This window comes from Siniperca chuatsi, linkage group LG14 (genome assembly GCF_020085105.1).
Source record: "Siniperca chuatsi isolate FFG_IHB_CAS linkage group LG14, ASM2008510v1, whole genome shotgun sequence".
NCBI classification, from domain to species: domain Eukaryota; kingdom Metazoa; phylum Chordata; class Actinopteri; order Centrarchiformes; family Sinipercidae; genus Siniperca; species Siniperca chuatsi.
The window spans coordinates 11975249-11992328 of record NC_058055.1 but is presented as its reverse complement, the minus strand read 5'-3'; the positions used below and the strand labels follow the sequence as shown (position 1 = coordinate 11992328).

Here is a 17080-nt window from a genome sequence, read left to right as displayed (position 1 = left end):
GATGTAGGCGGAAAGGTGATTGAGGTTCTGGGCAGTAACAGTGGTGTGATGTGGGGGGTCAAAGAGTAGGATCTCTGTCCTGTCATCATTTAACTGAAGGACATTATGAGCCAGCCAGTCTTGAATATCTTGGAGACAGTTTTGTAATCGTGTTACATCGGCCTGATTTTGGGAATTGAGGGGGAGGTAGATCTGAGTATCATCTGCGTAGCAATGAAAAGAGATGTTATGAGCTGGGATGATTTTTCCCAATGGGAGCATGTAAAGAAGTGGAACATCTTGCTATTTTATAACAGCTTTATAATGAGGTTGATGGGCCATGTGATTGGCTGATTGGTCTACCCTATCACCAATTAGCTAAAAGGGATGGTGATGGGAGGGCAGAGTCTAAAGTATCTGATCAGTCGATAGGATGGATTGTGTTTACCGTCATGAATCAGGCTTCTGCAGAGGTCATTTTGCACATTTGCAGAAAGATTGAAAACAGACTTGATTACAATCATAACATGAGAGTCAGAACTTTGACATGGCACAGTCTTCATGAGATGTGATGAGGTTCTCGTGTAGGGGCATGGATCATAATGTAGTGGAAAGGTGTGTTAATTAGTTCAACACAAATTCAAATGCAGATAATTCCAGGTAGTTACCAGTTTAAGAAGCAATGGCTTTTATTGTGCGGTTCTCATCCTCTTTTCTGTAACTGTGGTAACAGCCTATATTCAACCAAACATTACTTACTACTTAGCACACTGGGTAATTATGGTAAGCTGTTAATTACTATGCGCTCTTAAGTTACTGCTACCCAGGCAGTGTACTAGTTACTTGAAAAAAATCTTCTGTCTGTCCATTAAAACTATACTTTAGTGCCATTCACATTGTACTGGTACTGTATGTACTGGTTACTTCTACCAGCTTTGCTAGCCATGTTTAGCAGTCATAATAGCAAAATATATTTAATGTTATATTGATGGTCATATAAAAACAGTGCTGCGTTACAGAAGCATTTACTTAGTTGAGTCAACTGCATAAATACTGCCAGTCAGCTCTACCTGTTGGCACCAGTGGCTCCATTTTTATCATCTTGGCTTGAAGCGGTGCCGTGGCTGACCAGACGGGTACCCTGCTGTGCTCGCTACATGCCGAGCCAAACCTATCAGTGGTGGTCTGAGCCTCTTTGTTTCATTTCATCAGAGGTTGCTCCAAAAAAATCTACTTTTACTCTGTTAAAAGAGTGAGACAACTTCTAACTTTGAGAGAGCACACGCAGCGAGGTGCAGACCAGTTTGAGCTTCAATGCAAGCCCATCGTAATTAAAACACGGCACACAACTTTTCTCCAGCACACAATGCTTTATTCACCAAATGTTTTTTGGCTGCTTTGCCTCCATCAGTGAAGTAATCCATAATGACAACTGCACATTTATACTATTAAGTTGTTTGGCAGTCAACGCCAGAGCACAGGAGCAGACAAGTTTATGCAATATTACAAACAACATGGACAAAAGTCAATAAAGTCACTCTTATCGTACTGAATTAAGACCAATGATCTATAAGGTTAGGTGATGTAAATGTGTGGCACCTCTGTGACAACCATTGGCACTTTATGCTACCTGGTTCATAAGTGTTGCCCTAATGGAAGAAGCATCAAGGTTGTATATTAAAGCACCAATAGGGGGGCTAGCACCAATAGTCAAATATTATGCAATGATTAACAATGTAATGCCCACTAAGTGATCTGAGTCCAGGCTGTGGTCATGCTAGAAAACGTACAAAATCCCACAATGTCTAATTATAGACTAAGCTGACACCCGAAGCCAAAGAAAATTAAACTAATAGCAGCCAAACTGTATTCTGACTACCATCTACTGCTATCAGAATATTTCAGTGGATGGTAGAAGTGAGCCTTGCTGCTACAGCTGCTACAGAAAACATGGCAAGGCTTGTCAACGCTAACGGAAACACTACATGGGAACAATGTTCCTCTAAAAGACATCTGGCTACTTCTAGCTCACAAAAAGGCGTCCGTAATGTGTATATTGACTGACTTGGCTAAGGTGCATGGTGCCAGTTATTAGATTTGGCAAAGTAAAGCAGCACACAGTTTCTCACAACCAGACATAACACATCTACTACAGTAGTGCTATGATTAAAATGTTTGAATGTAAATTAAAAGGAGTAAAAAACAGTATTTCATTTCAAATTGACCCATCTCTCAAAAATCTGAACTCTATTTGTACGAAAATCTGTCCCACCTCTACTCATATTTGGCATTATGTTTTTCATTAGTGAGGAAAGAAATGTGTTTAGCAGCATTTTCTCTTTTTTTTATTCCATTGTACATCATGTACTGTCCACTACATTCACAACATTCAACAGGAGGAGCCATCGAGAATCAGAATTTAAATGAACATGATTCAAGTGCTGTTCATTAAAATTGCTTTGACTAGTTAGACATGAAATAAGCTGAACACAATACAAATGAAATAAGACTTACTTATAGAGACTTGAAGTCAAGACTCGTGTTATACAGTGAATAAACAATTACATTATGGCATATAGAGCAGAGCCAGTCTTTGTGGCAGCATGTTCCGCAGTTAGAAATGATGGAGAGGCACATGGTGGTCGCTTTAGCTGAGAGAAATCTTTTTTAGCTCGTGGGTGGTGCTGGTTTACAACAGACAGATTTTGGTACAGGTTGGAGATGGAGTCGACAGTCCGTAGCGATCATTCTTCCACATATTTTCACATTATACATGTATAAGTCTCAGATGGAGGACAGCTGGCAGAGGATCGTCTCAGTACTGTGGACAACACACTGCTGTTGTCTTTAGTGTGGGAGGATGTACAGCAGAACCAGACTGTGATAGAGGAAGTGAGGTGATGGCTGTATAGAATTAAACCAATACTTGCTGTGAGACATTCTTTGCTTGTTACAGGAAGAAGATCGTCTGTTAGGCTTTCATGATTATGGTGTAGATGTTCTCATCCCATTTGAGGGTGGTGCAGATAATTATCACCAAGAGCTCAATTTAACCATTTAATAACTGTCTCTAAGCATGTCTGCAGCTACCAAAAGGAGAAAAACAAGTGCAGTCCTGGGCTGATTGATTTTTTGGCTTTTGAAATGTGTGTGTGTGTTGAAGGTGTAACATGCACACCAAACTTAATGCATAATGCATTGCTCTGTCGGTGGTGACTCCATTCTGGCATGTTAAATTTACACGACTGGATGGTTTTGCAAGAGACAGAACCAGGAATATCAGATGTGAAACATTACGGTTTGCCTGTAGAGCAACCTTTGAGTGCAGTTGTTGCACCTGCAGCTGAGGTGAGACAATCACTACCACAGGATCCAGGGTGTCCAGGTTTTGGGTGTAACATTGTTTTGTTAATTTAACTAGGAAGAATGAATCCCTGTGCAACTTCCAGGGAATGAGGAATGTCTTTTAAAGGTAACCATAGAGTCCAACTAAAATTTCCCTGACATTTTGAAGAGTGGATTACTTTGTTGAGATGCATTTTAGCTAACTGACAATAGTTAGCTAAAACAGCAATATAGTTAGCGATAGTTAGCTAAAGCAGCAACATTATAACATTATAACATAATAATAACCGACAACAGCACTATTTTCTAATAAGAACAGGTGAAATCAGATATTCAAGCCAAGAGAAATCATATATAGCAGGTTCTGTGTAGGTGTGAATACTATAATTCTCACCTTGGGTGTTTTCCTAGTCAGTAGAGCTGAGGCAGTCTCAGAGCCTCAGGAGATTCCCAGTTGTGTTTGCACTTTAGTTAGACTATTTCAGTGTCAAAGCTGCTGAGTGCTGGAGGTTATCGAAGGCTGAAGACTGGAGGCTTGTTGTGTAAGAGTGATCCACATTTTTTCCCACTGTTTTAGATACCGAGCTTTCTTTACATGACAGTAGTTGGAAATGCCAATGAATACAATCACTGTAAAAACGTCTCTGTAGGTTTGCCTGTCAATACAAGCTATCTGAATGTAGCTAAAGGACACACAAGCTAAAAATAAGGAAGACCTTTTTGAGGGAAGCTTGAATGTGCTGCACTCAAAACAGATTATAGGGTGGAAACACATAATTTCTGCATCACAGTCATATTTGTACATCAATTGTTTAGAGAGAGAGAGTCCAGACAGTAAAAAATACTGTCCTCAAATGACATAGTCTAAAACTGTTCTGCTTGTTCCTTTATTATCGCTGTTAGAATTGGGGTGAATCTCCAGATCATTCTTAAGAGACACTGGAGGATGTGGAAAAATATGAAGGTTGTAACAAAACATTATGAAATAACTACATTCAATTTTGTGTTTTCATTAAAAATTGCTCGACACATGACTAAAAGATGGGATACTTCCTTGCAATGCAACATGCCATTCCGTATTGATGATGCATTTACTTTGGATCCATAAAGGCGTGGTATTGTTTGGGGGTAATGTCATTGTTATTCCTACTTAAGCAGAGTTGCCAATTCTCCAATTAAGCCTGGCTAGTCTGACAAAACTATGTGGTTATTCACATAAAGAATATGTACAGTCCAATCTAGCATGGGCACAATGGATCAAAATGAATGTGCGTATTTTGAAGAAAGTAGTTCCAACTTTAATGTCATTGTGAAGATTTTCATGTATTTCTGGCAGGGTCTGATAAGAAAAATTAACACTAAATAAAATTAAATAGTTAATGTTAGACACAGTGTAGTTTGCTACTTTTTAGTGGAGCAGCAGCTATTGATCCCACAGACATCTAAAAAATTAACTGAGCTAATCCAGTACATTCATATGTCAAGAGACATAATGAATGAATCTCTCTGACTCTGGATCATATACTTCAGTTTGCATACAGTCAAATTGTGTTGGGCCTTTGATCAGGGTTTGATTTCTTTCTTTAACCATTAATGATACATGTTTTTCTCAACCACTGATAATAACAAGATTCAAAAGTGGCTACCAAGGCTAGCAGAAAAGATGAGAAAATGTTAATTACGGCACATCTGGCTCAACCTACAGTGTATTAGGCTTAGCACAATTTCTGGCACTCACAGGCTAAGTGAGGTGCTATAACAGCCAGTAGTGAATAATGCCAGCACTATCAGCTTCCTCTTAGAGTCACAGTGCTTCATTATATTCTCTGTGTATTTAAGAAAACACCGGCATGTGTCTTATTCGTGTCGCATGTAGTAGTAGCATGAGGCACCTGCTTTTATGTACACAATCACCCGTGACAGCAGCAGTCATCTTATAGATACGGTGACCAGAATGCTGCTGGTAAGTGGACTATTTGTTAGGGATCTGCCACCCCCTGCAGATGTTGTCATGGAAACACTCTGGCTCTTTTGGGGCTCTCTCTCTCACAATGCAGCATTAGGATGTTAATGCTATACTCAACACTGGAACACCACAGTTCAGGTTTCCATGTGACTCCCACGCTTACATAATGCTGTAGTGGAAGGGGGAAGCCACTTACAGTGTATGATCACCATAGAAAATATACTGTATTTATGAGAGTATTATAGATAGTATTACAGTAATATCCATCTTTATGTGTTACTTGCCTGAAAATGCTGCTGGAATCAAAAGAAATCTACTTAAATGTATAAAGATGTGTACATTTTAAATCTAGAAAAAACATATTTTGTATACAATAATCTAATAGGTTGTTCATATATACAGGCTGGTTATTCCAAAAAGCCCTTCAATGACATTTTCTGTGAAATTGTGTTTCTGTGAAACCACTGAGAGGCACTAACATGGCTTCCTGTTGATTAGATGATAAGATATTGGTCCTATTTTCAAAGTGTGTTGGATCACGCCTAAGGAACTTGTATCAAGAGCTCAGTGAGTTGTGGGGTTTGGTATAAGGGGAACACAGAGAAATAGTGTGGATGTAATTTAAAGAGGAGTAGGGGAAAATGTGTGCAACCACCCTTGTGTGATTTTGAAGAGGTGGTCTGTTTTAAGTCTGTTGCTCATCGCTGCAATCTTTTTCAGTGTACTGTACAGTGTACCAGAGTCCCTTATTAAAATACACTCACTGCTGTAATCAAAGACAGAGTTTTCTTTTTTAGAAAGCAATATCCATGGAAACTGTTGTGGGTTTGAAAAGTCTTCTCAGTGTTCTTATGTGATCAGAGACAAGAGTCAAAGTATAAAGTTAGACCAAATTGTAAAGAAAAACAACGTCATACATCCTACTAAAAGAAGAATGTGAATAAGACTATGCCCACACACTGAAACACACACACAATATCTAAAATATTATGTGATCAAGACTGAGGGCGATCTAGCTGTATAAATGTTATGTGTATTGTTCTGGAAATCACACATCACTGTACAGGGTGCTTTCTTACTTCTTTTTGTGTTGATTGTATTGAGCTCTTGATTTATAGACTGCTTTCTCTGGTCTTTGAGTTAACTGTAACAAATATTCTTCCTAAGAAAGTGACACTAGTCTACTTCACACTGTGTTGAAATTTATGACTTCCCTCTTGCAGATTTCCCAGGACATTCCCAACTCTCTGGGAGGGTAATATGTTTTTTTTTGTTTGTTTTTTCAAAAAACTATCAGCAGCACACTGGTGTATTTGGAACGGTCTGAGTGTTCAATTTAATGCTGACGTCACCCAGGAGCGTTGAGCCCTGCGCCGCAGTCGGCCCTGAGATGAATGCACAATATTTAAATCTAGCCTACCTGGTTCTCTCGCTCCACCCTGTGGGCTCACCATGTCAGCACAATCACACACAGGAGTGGAGAGGAACAAAACCCAAATGAAATCTAATGAGACATTCATCTTGTGAAAGACATTATATTTATATATCATTTTGTTTCTTTCAGAGATCAGTAAGACCAAACATTATAGAAAAATCATCAGGTATAATTTTTATTGAAGTTGCTTATATGAAGCCACACTCATCAGTTATCTTAACATATTTAATAGTTTTGAACAGCCTACAGAGAGCCATATCAGCTCTATGAGAGAAAAAACAATCTCTTGTTCATCCCAAATAACTGTTGCCACCTCTCCAATCGATTAGATTAAAAAACAAAGCTTAACACTGGAATTTTAACTGAAAAATGCTGTGTGCAGTGATATAGGGAGATTAGTGAACAAATCAAAAATAGTGCTAAAATACTGATACAACAACAGTTGTAGATATATACTTTTCAGTGTGATGTTATTTCGCGTTACTTCATTTCATTATTTGTGAGTGCGCGCATATGTGTTTACATGCAGATCACACATCAGCATGCCTTTTTGTTTGTTGTGAATGGATTGTGGCATTTATGAGAAATGAGGGACAGACAGAGACAAACACTGGCAATAATCTTGTGCGTGTGTGTTGATGAATGACGCTCGGTTTTTAGCTCAATCTGAAAACAGATACACAGACATTTTGTAGCCGTCAAGTGCTGTTCACTGATTTGAAATATTTCAGCACCTTGGATAGCTCCTCCAGCACTTTTCTAAATATCCAACAGGGGGCGCAGTGATCATACTGTAACACGTGGCAGTGAAGCAGTTTGATGTGACCATTTAATATTTGCCAGCTTCCACTGCCTTGAGATGTGTGTGTGTGTGTGTGTGTGTGTGTGTGTGTGTGTGTGTGTGTGTGTTTTAACTTTAATATTACTACCAATATTATTTTCATGCTGCCTTTGGGCAAAATAGATATAGGCTACCAGTGCTCTCTTGAGTCTCTTCACTGCTTTTCCTTTATGATTCCAGCTGCGCGTTAAGTACAAACTTTACGGTCAATCAGAGAGAGAGAGAGAGAGAGAGAGAGAGAGAGAGAGAGAGAGAGAGAGAGAGAGAGAGAGAGACTTGTGCAGATCCTGAATGATGCTGCCAGTGTTATTTGGACAACATGGCAATGTATAGCGACAGACCGACGCTTTAAACTTGACAAACATGCATGATCTGAAGTTGCATAAAAACACGTCTATTGGACCTGTGCACCGCTACGTTCACATTTCAACCGGGAAGGCCCCCCGCCCCCCGCCTCCGCGGCTCCAACTGTATCGTGGCTCTGAGTGAGTGGCGGCGGACCGACGAGCTCTGGTCTGTGCTGTCTGTCTGGTGTGAGGCTTTGGACTGATGTCTCTGCCTGTCAGGAATTTAAAGTGTCTCTCGCCGGTCATGTGCCAGTGTAAGGTCATCTGCAGCAACCGGACCCTCTCTCTCATGTTCGGGTGCAAGGTAAGCCTGGGGTGCAAGCAGCCGATGGTTGGAGCAGCGACTGTTATCTGAATGCACATTGTGGACTGTTAGTTTCTACAAATATGTAACAAAACAAAACAAAACATAGAGATAGAGGCCTCTGTAAGAAATTGCGCGTTTATGTTTGTGCCAGTTGTAGCTCATTTGAACCGCGCTTTTCTCATTACACAGTCACTATAGTTATTAGTGCAGTAATCACACTCACCTACGGCTTTCTCGCTTTCAGGTACAAGCTTATTCACAGCATATTACCTTTACATCACCGCGTGGTCGGTTTGTTCCATGCTCACACAGTAGATGGCCGATTTCCATTTACGCGGAACAGGCGACAGCATCCTTGGCAGGCACGGTTGTGTTTGGTGGTAGCTCTTCTTTACAATAAATGTTTACTGATATTCAATTAATGAAACACCAGTCACCATCACATGTCTCCTCCTTATCTGTAGGGCAGGTTACGTTAGGGCTAAACCATATGGTTCACCACGCTGATTGGTCCACATTTAGCTTTGCATCCCAGCAAAGCAAACTGCATGGCTTGCTTTTGACCTTGGGAAATGCACTTTATTGCTCACGGCCACTTGAATATCAGTCATCATCAGAGAAACTGTACACTGCAAGGGAGGCTTAATCCAAGCTTGAAATCAGGTAACATGAACAGTGCCCCTGCTGTTTTCTACAGCCTACTGATGAATCAGACCCAGGCAGTTGCTCTCAGCTGCTTATTATCAGCAAAAGAAAACAGGCTATTATGTTTAGCTGTGTATTTGCAGTAATGTTGAGTGGGAGATGCTGTCTTTTTCAGTCCAAAGACACAGCATGGTCATTCATTCATTCACTGATTGTCCATCACATCCCCAAAGCCCCTCCCTCCCAGCTTCAGGTGTTTCCAGTATGGCAGCCAGCACAGAGTTTCCCTCCACATGGCCCTCTAGTCTGTTAGCTTTTCAAAGCCAAATCCAACTACACTGGTCTGTTCTGTCCAAGCATGGACCCTACACTTGCCAAAGTGATGTGTACATGTGTACAGAGCTCCAGATAATTTGTTTGTTGATTCAGCTTTGACATTTTGGTTTGTGTTCTGTCTTGTTGCTAGAATGATTCACTTCCTGCATTTAATGCATTATGGTTATATGAAAAAGGTGGATATTTTTGTTATATTTCATTAATCGTGATTACTTTTACATTTTGTCTGGTAGACGAGAACAATTTCTATATTTGTGAGACACCGCTGTTAAAATTAATGTGGGTGTTTGCTTTCTGGGTTTCTGAAGGGGAGGTCCTGCTGTGCTCAGTGTTGAGTATTACTAGCACAGATAATCCAATGAGTCCCCACGCCTCACTCCCTCCTGGCTCATATCTTCCTCTGTTTCTCCATCTGAGACACCACGCCTTCCTTGTGGAAAACATATTAAAATTCTCCTCCCACAGACTCAAGTTGCATCTAGAATCATCATGACCAACCACCAGTGAAATGTAACTCCACAGCAAACATCTATTCTGTAATAAGAGCCGATTTCAAAATGGGATTAACGTCTCAATTTAAATGGATTGTGCTTTGCAGTTTGAAATGCTGGTTATAACAGATCTGGCTTAAAATAATGGGATTCAGCTCATCTCACGTATTACAAGCAGATCATTTGTGTAAAACTTTTAACCTTTAACTGTTGCCGTATTTGCCTCCTTCTAACATGCCACAAAGAATTCTGTCAAGGATCTCCTGTCTTTTGAAACATGCTAATCATCCCAAAACTCAGGATTAGACTTTGTACTACTCTCTAGTGTCATAGTATCTCATTCTCAACATGCCCAAATTGTAGCTCTGTACACAAACATAGTATTTCCAGCAGGTTCGGTAGCCCTCAAACAGCTTGTGTGCAGTCTGTTGCAGTCTCGTGGTGGGTTGTTATTGGTGGGATTTTATTTGGCCAGATCTTTTGGGATGTACGGTATATTGCAGGGATATGCTTTTACTGTTCCTCTGTATCCCGTCCCTAGTTTTCTATATCTTTCCAGCTTTACCTCATGTTTTTATTCCCTACATTCTCCAGGACTGCCATAGCTTTGCTAAACATCTATGTAACAATAGCTACCACATGACTGGTCATTTCCCAAGGTGATCTTCCAAGGTTATTTGTTTGCATACCCTTTGTTCTTAAACAAAGCACAGCACAGAGTCTCTCAGTCATCTTCAATTCAGGATCTTAATTAAAAGGGTCTTTATGTGGTTGGAAGCGTTCAGCAGTGCTTTAATGTACTCTTTTATGCTTAATGCTCATTGATGGCCTCACAACATTTAATCAAGACAAACTGCCTCGTTGAAGTTTGTCTTCAAGCTATCATTCAGTGCAGTGCTTGTTCTGAAGGCCACACAATGTAAACTAGGCAAACTATGGTGTTTAAATGGAAACTCAGTATTAATGTAATGAATGATTTACGACTCAGAGATCAGAGCGCCTTCATCTCAATATCAAGATCAATGATCACCTCACCCCGAGAATCGATTCTCAGACGTCCTAACTGGAAAATGGACAGGAAAAAGACCTGCTGTTACTCATTACCAGCTAACCAATCAAATGATCAAGAGTAATGATGTAGAAAATATCAGCAGGTGATATCAAAGCAGAGGTGGTTTGCTTTGCTGCACTGCAATGTGCAGTCTGTGTTCCTGTGGCTGAAGCACTGGTTTTACACATCCTTACTGTAAGTGTTTTTATAGCCTTGCAAACACACATTTCCTCCTATGGATTTGACCTATTTTATCCTGCTGTTTGTGTCATCTTGCTTTATAAAGAGCAGTGAGCCTCAGCTCTGACAGTAAGCTTGGAGAGATGCAGCAACAACAATGTGCGGTAGCAGACATTTACTAATGCTCAGTTCAGGTCTAAGACTGAAGCATTCAGGGGCACCTCTACCTTGCTAATTTGCTCTTCCCAGCTTATCTGCTATCAAATACTGCAGCTGGTGTTGTGTGAGCAATAGATGTGCAGGTTGTAGGAGTAAGTAGCACACTCGTGGTACAAAAAACAGCACTCTACAGAAATGGCCCTTACTGTATCTATCTATAAAAGCCATGCAACAAAATAATCATAATAGTAATCAAGTAAATGTTGCTCATAAAAGTAAACAGCGTCTTACTAAGTCTAAGATTGTAAAACTCAAATATTCAAACTGGCCAACATGATCCTTTACAAATGTCAAAACCACCGGAATTGAATCTGCATAGTTGGGTTGCCTAGCTACATGGTGTAGCACTAAAAAACCTCGAGGACATCAAAGCTGCAGAAATGGTGGTGGGCTACTTGAATACCTGATAGAGGCCCTTTTTATAGATACTTTTAATTTATCTTGATTGTCAGACAGTGAACAGAGAAGAACATAATATATTAAAAAATCCACCTCACTAAGCACCTGGCACAGATATGCATCATCAATCTTTGAAACCAAATTCAGCCTCAGACAAAATCAAAGTAACTTACTTTGGGTTTGAGTGGGTCTGAATAAACACAAATTCATGAACTGAGGCGAAATGTTTCAACCTATCTGTCTTATGAATCTGCTTCATAAACGTACAGAGACAAGAAGAAAAAGGAGAGACTGGAGGAAAATAACAGAAAGAAAAATACATTTCTGGTAAGTTCTGAGATCAGTCGTAGTCTGAGCTGAACACAAACTGACACAGACACACGAGTTTGAGCATGTGATGCTAGCTAGTGAGCTACCGCTAACGGCAAATGAGGCCAAAATTTCGCTTTCTGTTTGAACACACCTTAAGATGCCATTTAAATCCAAAAATCTAAAAGAACCACAAAAACCATGGCCATTATTCATATTGAAATTTTTTTTTCTCCATTTTTTAAACTTTAGCCATGAAATGAACCACTTCTGTTTGTAGGTTGTGGGTGTATGTGTGTATGTAGTTGCTATGTTGAATGTTGATACGAGGAGTGGGCTATAGTATCTGTATTTAGACAAATTTCTCACTATGCTTGAGATAAACGTCTTATTTCTCGTTTGAATTCCATGGATAGCCAATAGGAAACAAAGTGCAGTTTGCTAACAGCAGTACAGAGAATACTTAATGCTCTGCACCAAAGAGCTGTTTCAGACGTGTTTTTGCAAACAATGCTGATAATCATTGTATAAATGAAAATTCCCGCTGCTGCTATTATTGCACATGTTTTTTTCTAGTGAAATCATTAGCCAGTCGTACAGTGCTGTGTGTTAACATGGCTTCCACTCGCATGTTTTGTGTGTGTGGACAAAACAGAGGGCTGGGGGAGGGTTAACACTACAATCCCCCACTACAAGTGCAACATACCTAAAAATGTATGTACTCAGCATAAAAATGGTGTGCGCATGCTTCTGTGGACGGGGGGGGGGGTGAAATGATCAAGACTACTGAGCTTTGTGTGAGTGTGAGACCTGTGGAGGAAATTGAGGGGAACAGGATGCACCTGACTTGTAAACTGCAAAATAATATAGCATCTGAATAAAAGAAAATTTGGATCAGACAATTGTTTGTGTTTTAACTGTTTATGGCACTGCTGTTACTGCTGATTTGTAAGGGCAGTTCACAATATATACATATATTATATCCTCCAAAAAGGTCTTGTTCTTTTGCAACACACAAACAAAAATCATTTTTTCGGGTCAGTTATACAGGGTTAATAAAAATACATTATTTTGGGTATTCGTCATGCTTTCATCTAGTTTAATGTAAAACCTGAGCCTAGTTAAGTCCACATGGTCTGCAATTTTCTTACATATCATATAAATATCGCTCCTTTCTTGTCTTACAAATAAGCATGAAGTTCCTGTGAAAACAGGCTCCAGACAAGACAAGATGGAAACCTCCCCCCACACTATCCTCAGCAGAAGCACTGCAGCCAAGCGCCCACTATGGCACCATTTACTGTATCTATGACGCTAATCTGATTATTAAATTTGAGGATGATACATCTGTGTGGGTCTTATCAATGGTGAATCATGCTACAGAAACGAGATTCAGAATCTCATTAATTTGGGTTAGATGAACATAAATTAACAAGCGAATATTTAAAACTGAAATGTAAGGAAGACTAAATGTTGAGTCTCTAAAACAGTGCTGAGCTTGTATCAAGTGAGTAAAAAAAAACAACAGTTTTCTCTCTTTATTTTTTATGACTTTTCCTGTTTCACTGTACTAATTTCAGCCTTCTGGTGGTGAAGAAAGCCCAACAGCACTTTAGAAATTGAATTTTTTATTTTTAGAGAAAGTCTTAAGTTGGTTGGGACAGTAATGAGCTTCAAAACATGCACTACTGAAAGTATTTTTACATGTTAACATGACAAAGCGTTAGACAATCTCAACAGTGCTTCTGGGCAGAATGTGTACCTAGGTTATCTCCCTGCAGGACAATGTACTGATGCAGTCGAGGTGATGCTCCATATGAAACACCTTCACTCTGCATTCAGTAAACACCTGCACAGAGATATTGTGCACCTTTTTAACACAAACGGAGGTAGTCCTGTGCTGCTGTTTTTGGAGCTTGAATTATAAAAAGAAGTTAATAAATATATTATATGTATATAATATTATGTGTATAAGTAAATACATTTCCACTCTTCCTTCGTAGTCTTAGTGTCATTTGGCATGTACTTTACAAATTACACTCTTAGAAAGCCATCTTTCTGTGGTTTTCAGCATTACAAAGAATTAGAGTGACTACACCCAACAACAGACTTAAATTTGGGCGAAGTGGGTGAATATAGAGCGACTCCATGGGGGGATAAGAAGCTCTTCTTTGTTGCAGCCCCACTTTTTGATTTAGGCTGGATGGATTCTTACATTAAAATCCTTCCTGGTGCAGCTTTAAGCAGTCTGCCCCATGGTAAATGTAAAGTCTGTTGTTGTTGTTGCAGCATACATAGCTACAGGATACTAACACTTGTCAAAGTTGTGCTGAAACACCTTGGAGAATAGTCTGAAGTTAGCATTGGCAGAAGATGAGTGAATTTTCTGTCTTCTGAGACTTACATATACATGAAAAAAAACAGTTGAACTGGTAGGTGTTGGCTGGCAACAGCAGTTGTGATAATGCAAATTAGATGAAAGCTGTGTTTGGGGTTTGGCACTTGAGGAGACACTTGAGAGTGAAAATTAACTGAGAAGGCAACCATGGCTGTATTTCTTTTTTTTTTTTTTTGATGGGTTGTTGTGGAAAAGAGAAAGTTCAGATGACCATCAGAAACAGAGATATTGTTCTCTCATCAGTGCTCTGTCGAATTGACAATGAGTGATGATGTTGTGGAGCTAATGCTTCAAATTCTTACATATCGTCAGTCTAATTTTAAACATACTAAAAAGTCTTCAGCTTAAGTGTGGCTGTTTTATAGGTGCCAGTGGGTGGGTGTGTGGGTTTGCTCTGTTACAGTAACATCCAGCTGCTGTTCTGGCCTACATATAATATCACTAGGGAGGTAAATAGCTCTGCTGATGAATGAAGTAAAGCTAGAGCCTCGATCACTGTTAATACAGGTGAATACAGGTGAAATACTGTACATTTAAAATATGTCTCACTACTGATTGCAGCAAAGTACTGACTGATGAGCATGTTATTAAGAAGTAAGTATGAAGTACAACCTGCTTGAGGTAAAATCAAAAGGTAGAACATTGGCTACATAGTTGCATAGAGATAAAAAGTAGCAGGAGGTAAAAATATTAGAGGTGTGACACAGGTCAGTCAATGTATTAGAAGAGCCGGATACAGTATTTGTGGAAAAACTGCAATTACGTACTTTTTAGACATTTAATTACTGTTTGTGTATTCTGGATGATTATTCAAATAAGCTGTTTGGTTTCAGACAATGTATCATTAGCGGTTTTCTGAATAGGAGAAATGTGGCTAGTCTTTGGCTCTGTGCAGTTCAATTTAAACACATTTAAACATCTCTTCATGAAATTGATTCAAATTCAGTTTAATTAAATTCTGGACAAGTAATTACATTTACCTGTCCAGATTTACTTCATTGAGATTTTTGTGCTGCACACAACTAAATTCCGGCATATAGTTAATTCTGACGGCACTGTGAAGTGTCACGCAGATGTAGCACCCGGCATAAAATCCCCCTGAGTTCATCAGAGCAGCAACTGTTAAAATTAATCCAAATATAGGGAAAAAATGGATTAGTCATCATTAAAGAAAATGCAAATAGATGAAGCATAAATTCTGTGAAGATGCAGTGGGGATTTGCCGCCTTTAATTTACACCTGAAGAGCTCCTCGTGGTTCCTGTCACACCTTACACGTCAAATGCATTTGCAGTCTAAGTTTCTTGGAAATGATATGCCTAAGAGATGAGGTTAGCTTTCATTCCATTACCTAATGCACAGTAATTTAAAAGCTTGGTCCTTGAATTACAAACCAAGTGGTGGTAGATATCATTTGACATTTGCTCCACATTAAGTTAACTCATTTAACCATTAAAGGGACAGCTTATTCAGCCACACAATGTGCATTTCTTATTACAGGAGGGCCAACAACTGCAAACTGGAGACTCTCCTTATATTGACCTTTACAGCAGAGTAATTCCTTCAATATGTACTGGATTCCTTCCATGGAGATATACTGAGCCAATAAAGCCAGAGAAACCCAGAGGAATATTGTTGCAGTGGTAATTTAGTGGGCTGTTTGTACAGTTAGAAGCAGATTTTAATTGTTGCAAGCTGTTATAAGCCCCCTGCTTGTGAGAAAAGGGTTCCAGGTAAACAAATTTTATTGATATGATGCCCAGTTATGTTTATTAAAACAGATAATATCATATTATGTTTGTTTTGCATTTCCAGCTCTGTGTTAGTGGACATGGAAGTGCATGTTATGTATTACAAGAATGACTAAAGAAAAAAACTACTAACTATTTACTAAACCATGCACACTTTATACCTTTTAAAAATAGTGCCAACTCATCATATACCAACTAAGCACAGATCATTCAATTCTATGTCAGACAGTAATACCTTTAAGGTCTTTGATTGCAATAACATAACACTTTCAGGATTTCATAGGACCTAATTGAGACAGATTAAAGTATATGATAAAAGTTAAGGCTTTCAGTTGCACAAAAAGGCACTTATCAACAAAATGTATACGTAGAGTAAAGTTAAATGCAATATTTCAGGCAGAACCATGCTAATAGATGACACAAAATCAAGTGCAGAGCTCAGACAGAAATAGTGTAAATGAGGGATTCCAGTCTATTCCCAGTACCCGTGTCATGCATGATTTTTAGACATTAGTGTGAGACTAAGAATAAATCAGTGTTTTATATTCATCCCTTTTTTGTATGAATTCTGATAGAACTTTTTACCTGTGGTGCAACATTACTTTGTAACAAAGCAATTTTTGTTTGTCTGGCAGTCTCCTTACACTAGTGCTGATGTTAGCATGTGTGCTGCACTCAAATGTGGGTATCTCAAATCGAAGAAATGCTGCACATTCAAAAGGCCTTTAGCTATAACAATCAGACAATATTTCAGGTTGTGTGAATTAGTGTGAAATTGTGTAGCTTATGTGAAATCCTGCAGGTATGGACCTGTGTAAAAAATTCTGGACTAGAAAAATACTAACTGCTGCTGCACTCATCAGAAGGGGACACCTTAACATTTACCTATCTCGAGCAGAAGTTCACTGTCTTTGTTCTCACGACTCAGAGCTGCCTGTTTTCATTTTAGCCATCTAATCAGGGACTAATTGATATCTGGAACACCAGGTGAATACAATGATGAGCAATTAACTAGCTGGAAAAATGTAATGAACTTTGATAATACCCTGGAGTTAAGTGTCCCTTTACTGACTGAAGAAAAT

General features: G+C 39.2%; 1 protein-coding gene across 7 annotated transcripts in view; it reads left to right on the top strand.

Annotated features, from left to right (window-relative positions):
• The window catches only part of LOC122888501 (disks large homolog 4), a 70696-nt gene that overhangs the window by 14605 nt on the left and 39011 nt on the right, over positions 1 to 17080 (top strand). For 3 of the 7 annotated variants that reach the window (XM_044223014.1, XM_044223010.1, XM_044223009.1), the window contains exon 1: positions 7856 to 8217. The exons of 3 other annotated variants lie outside the window; for them this stretch is intronic. In XM_044223014.1, the coding sequence (XP_044078949.1) occupies positions 8116 to 8217 (102 nt within the window). In that variant the 5' untranslated portion in view covers positions 7856 to 8115. Of the gene's footprint in view, positions 1 to 7854; positions 8218 to 17080 lie in introns of those variants that run through there. One more of the 7 variants, XM_044223012.1, reaches the window with a different exon arrangement.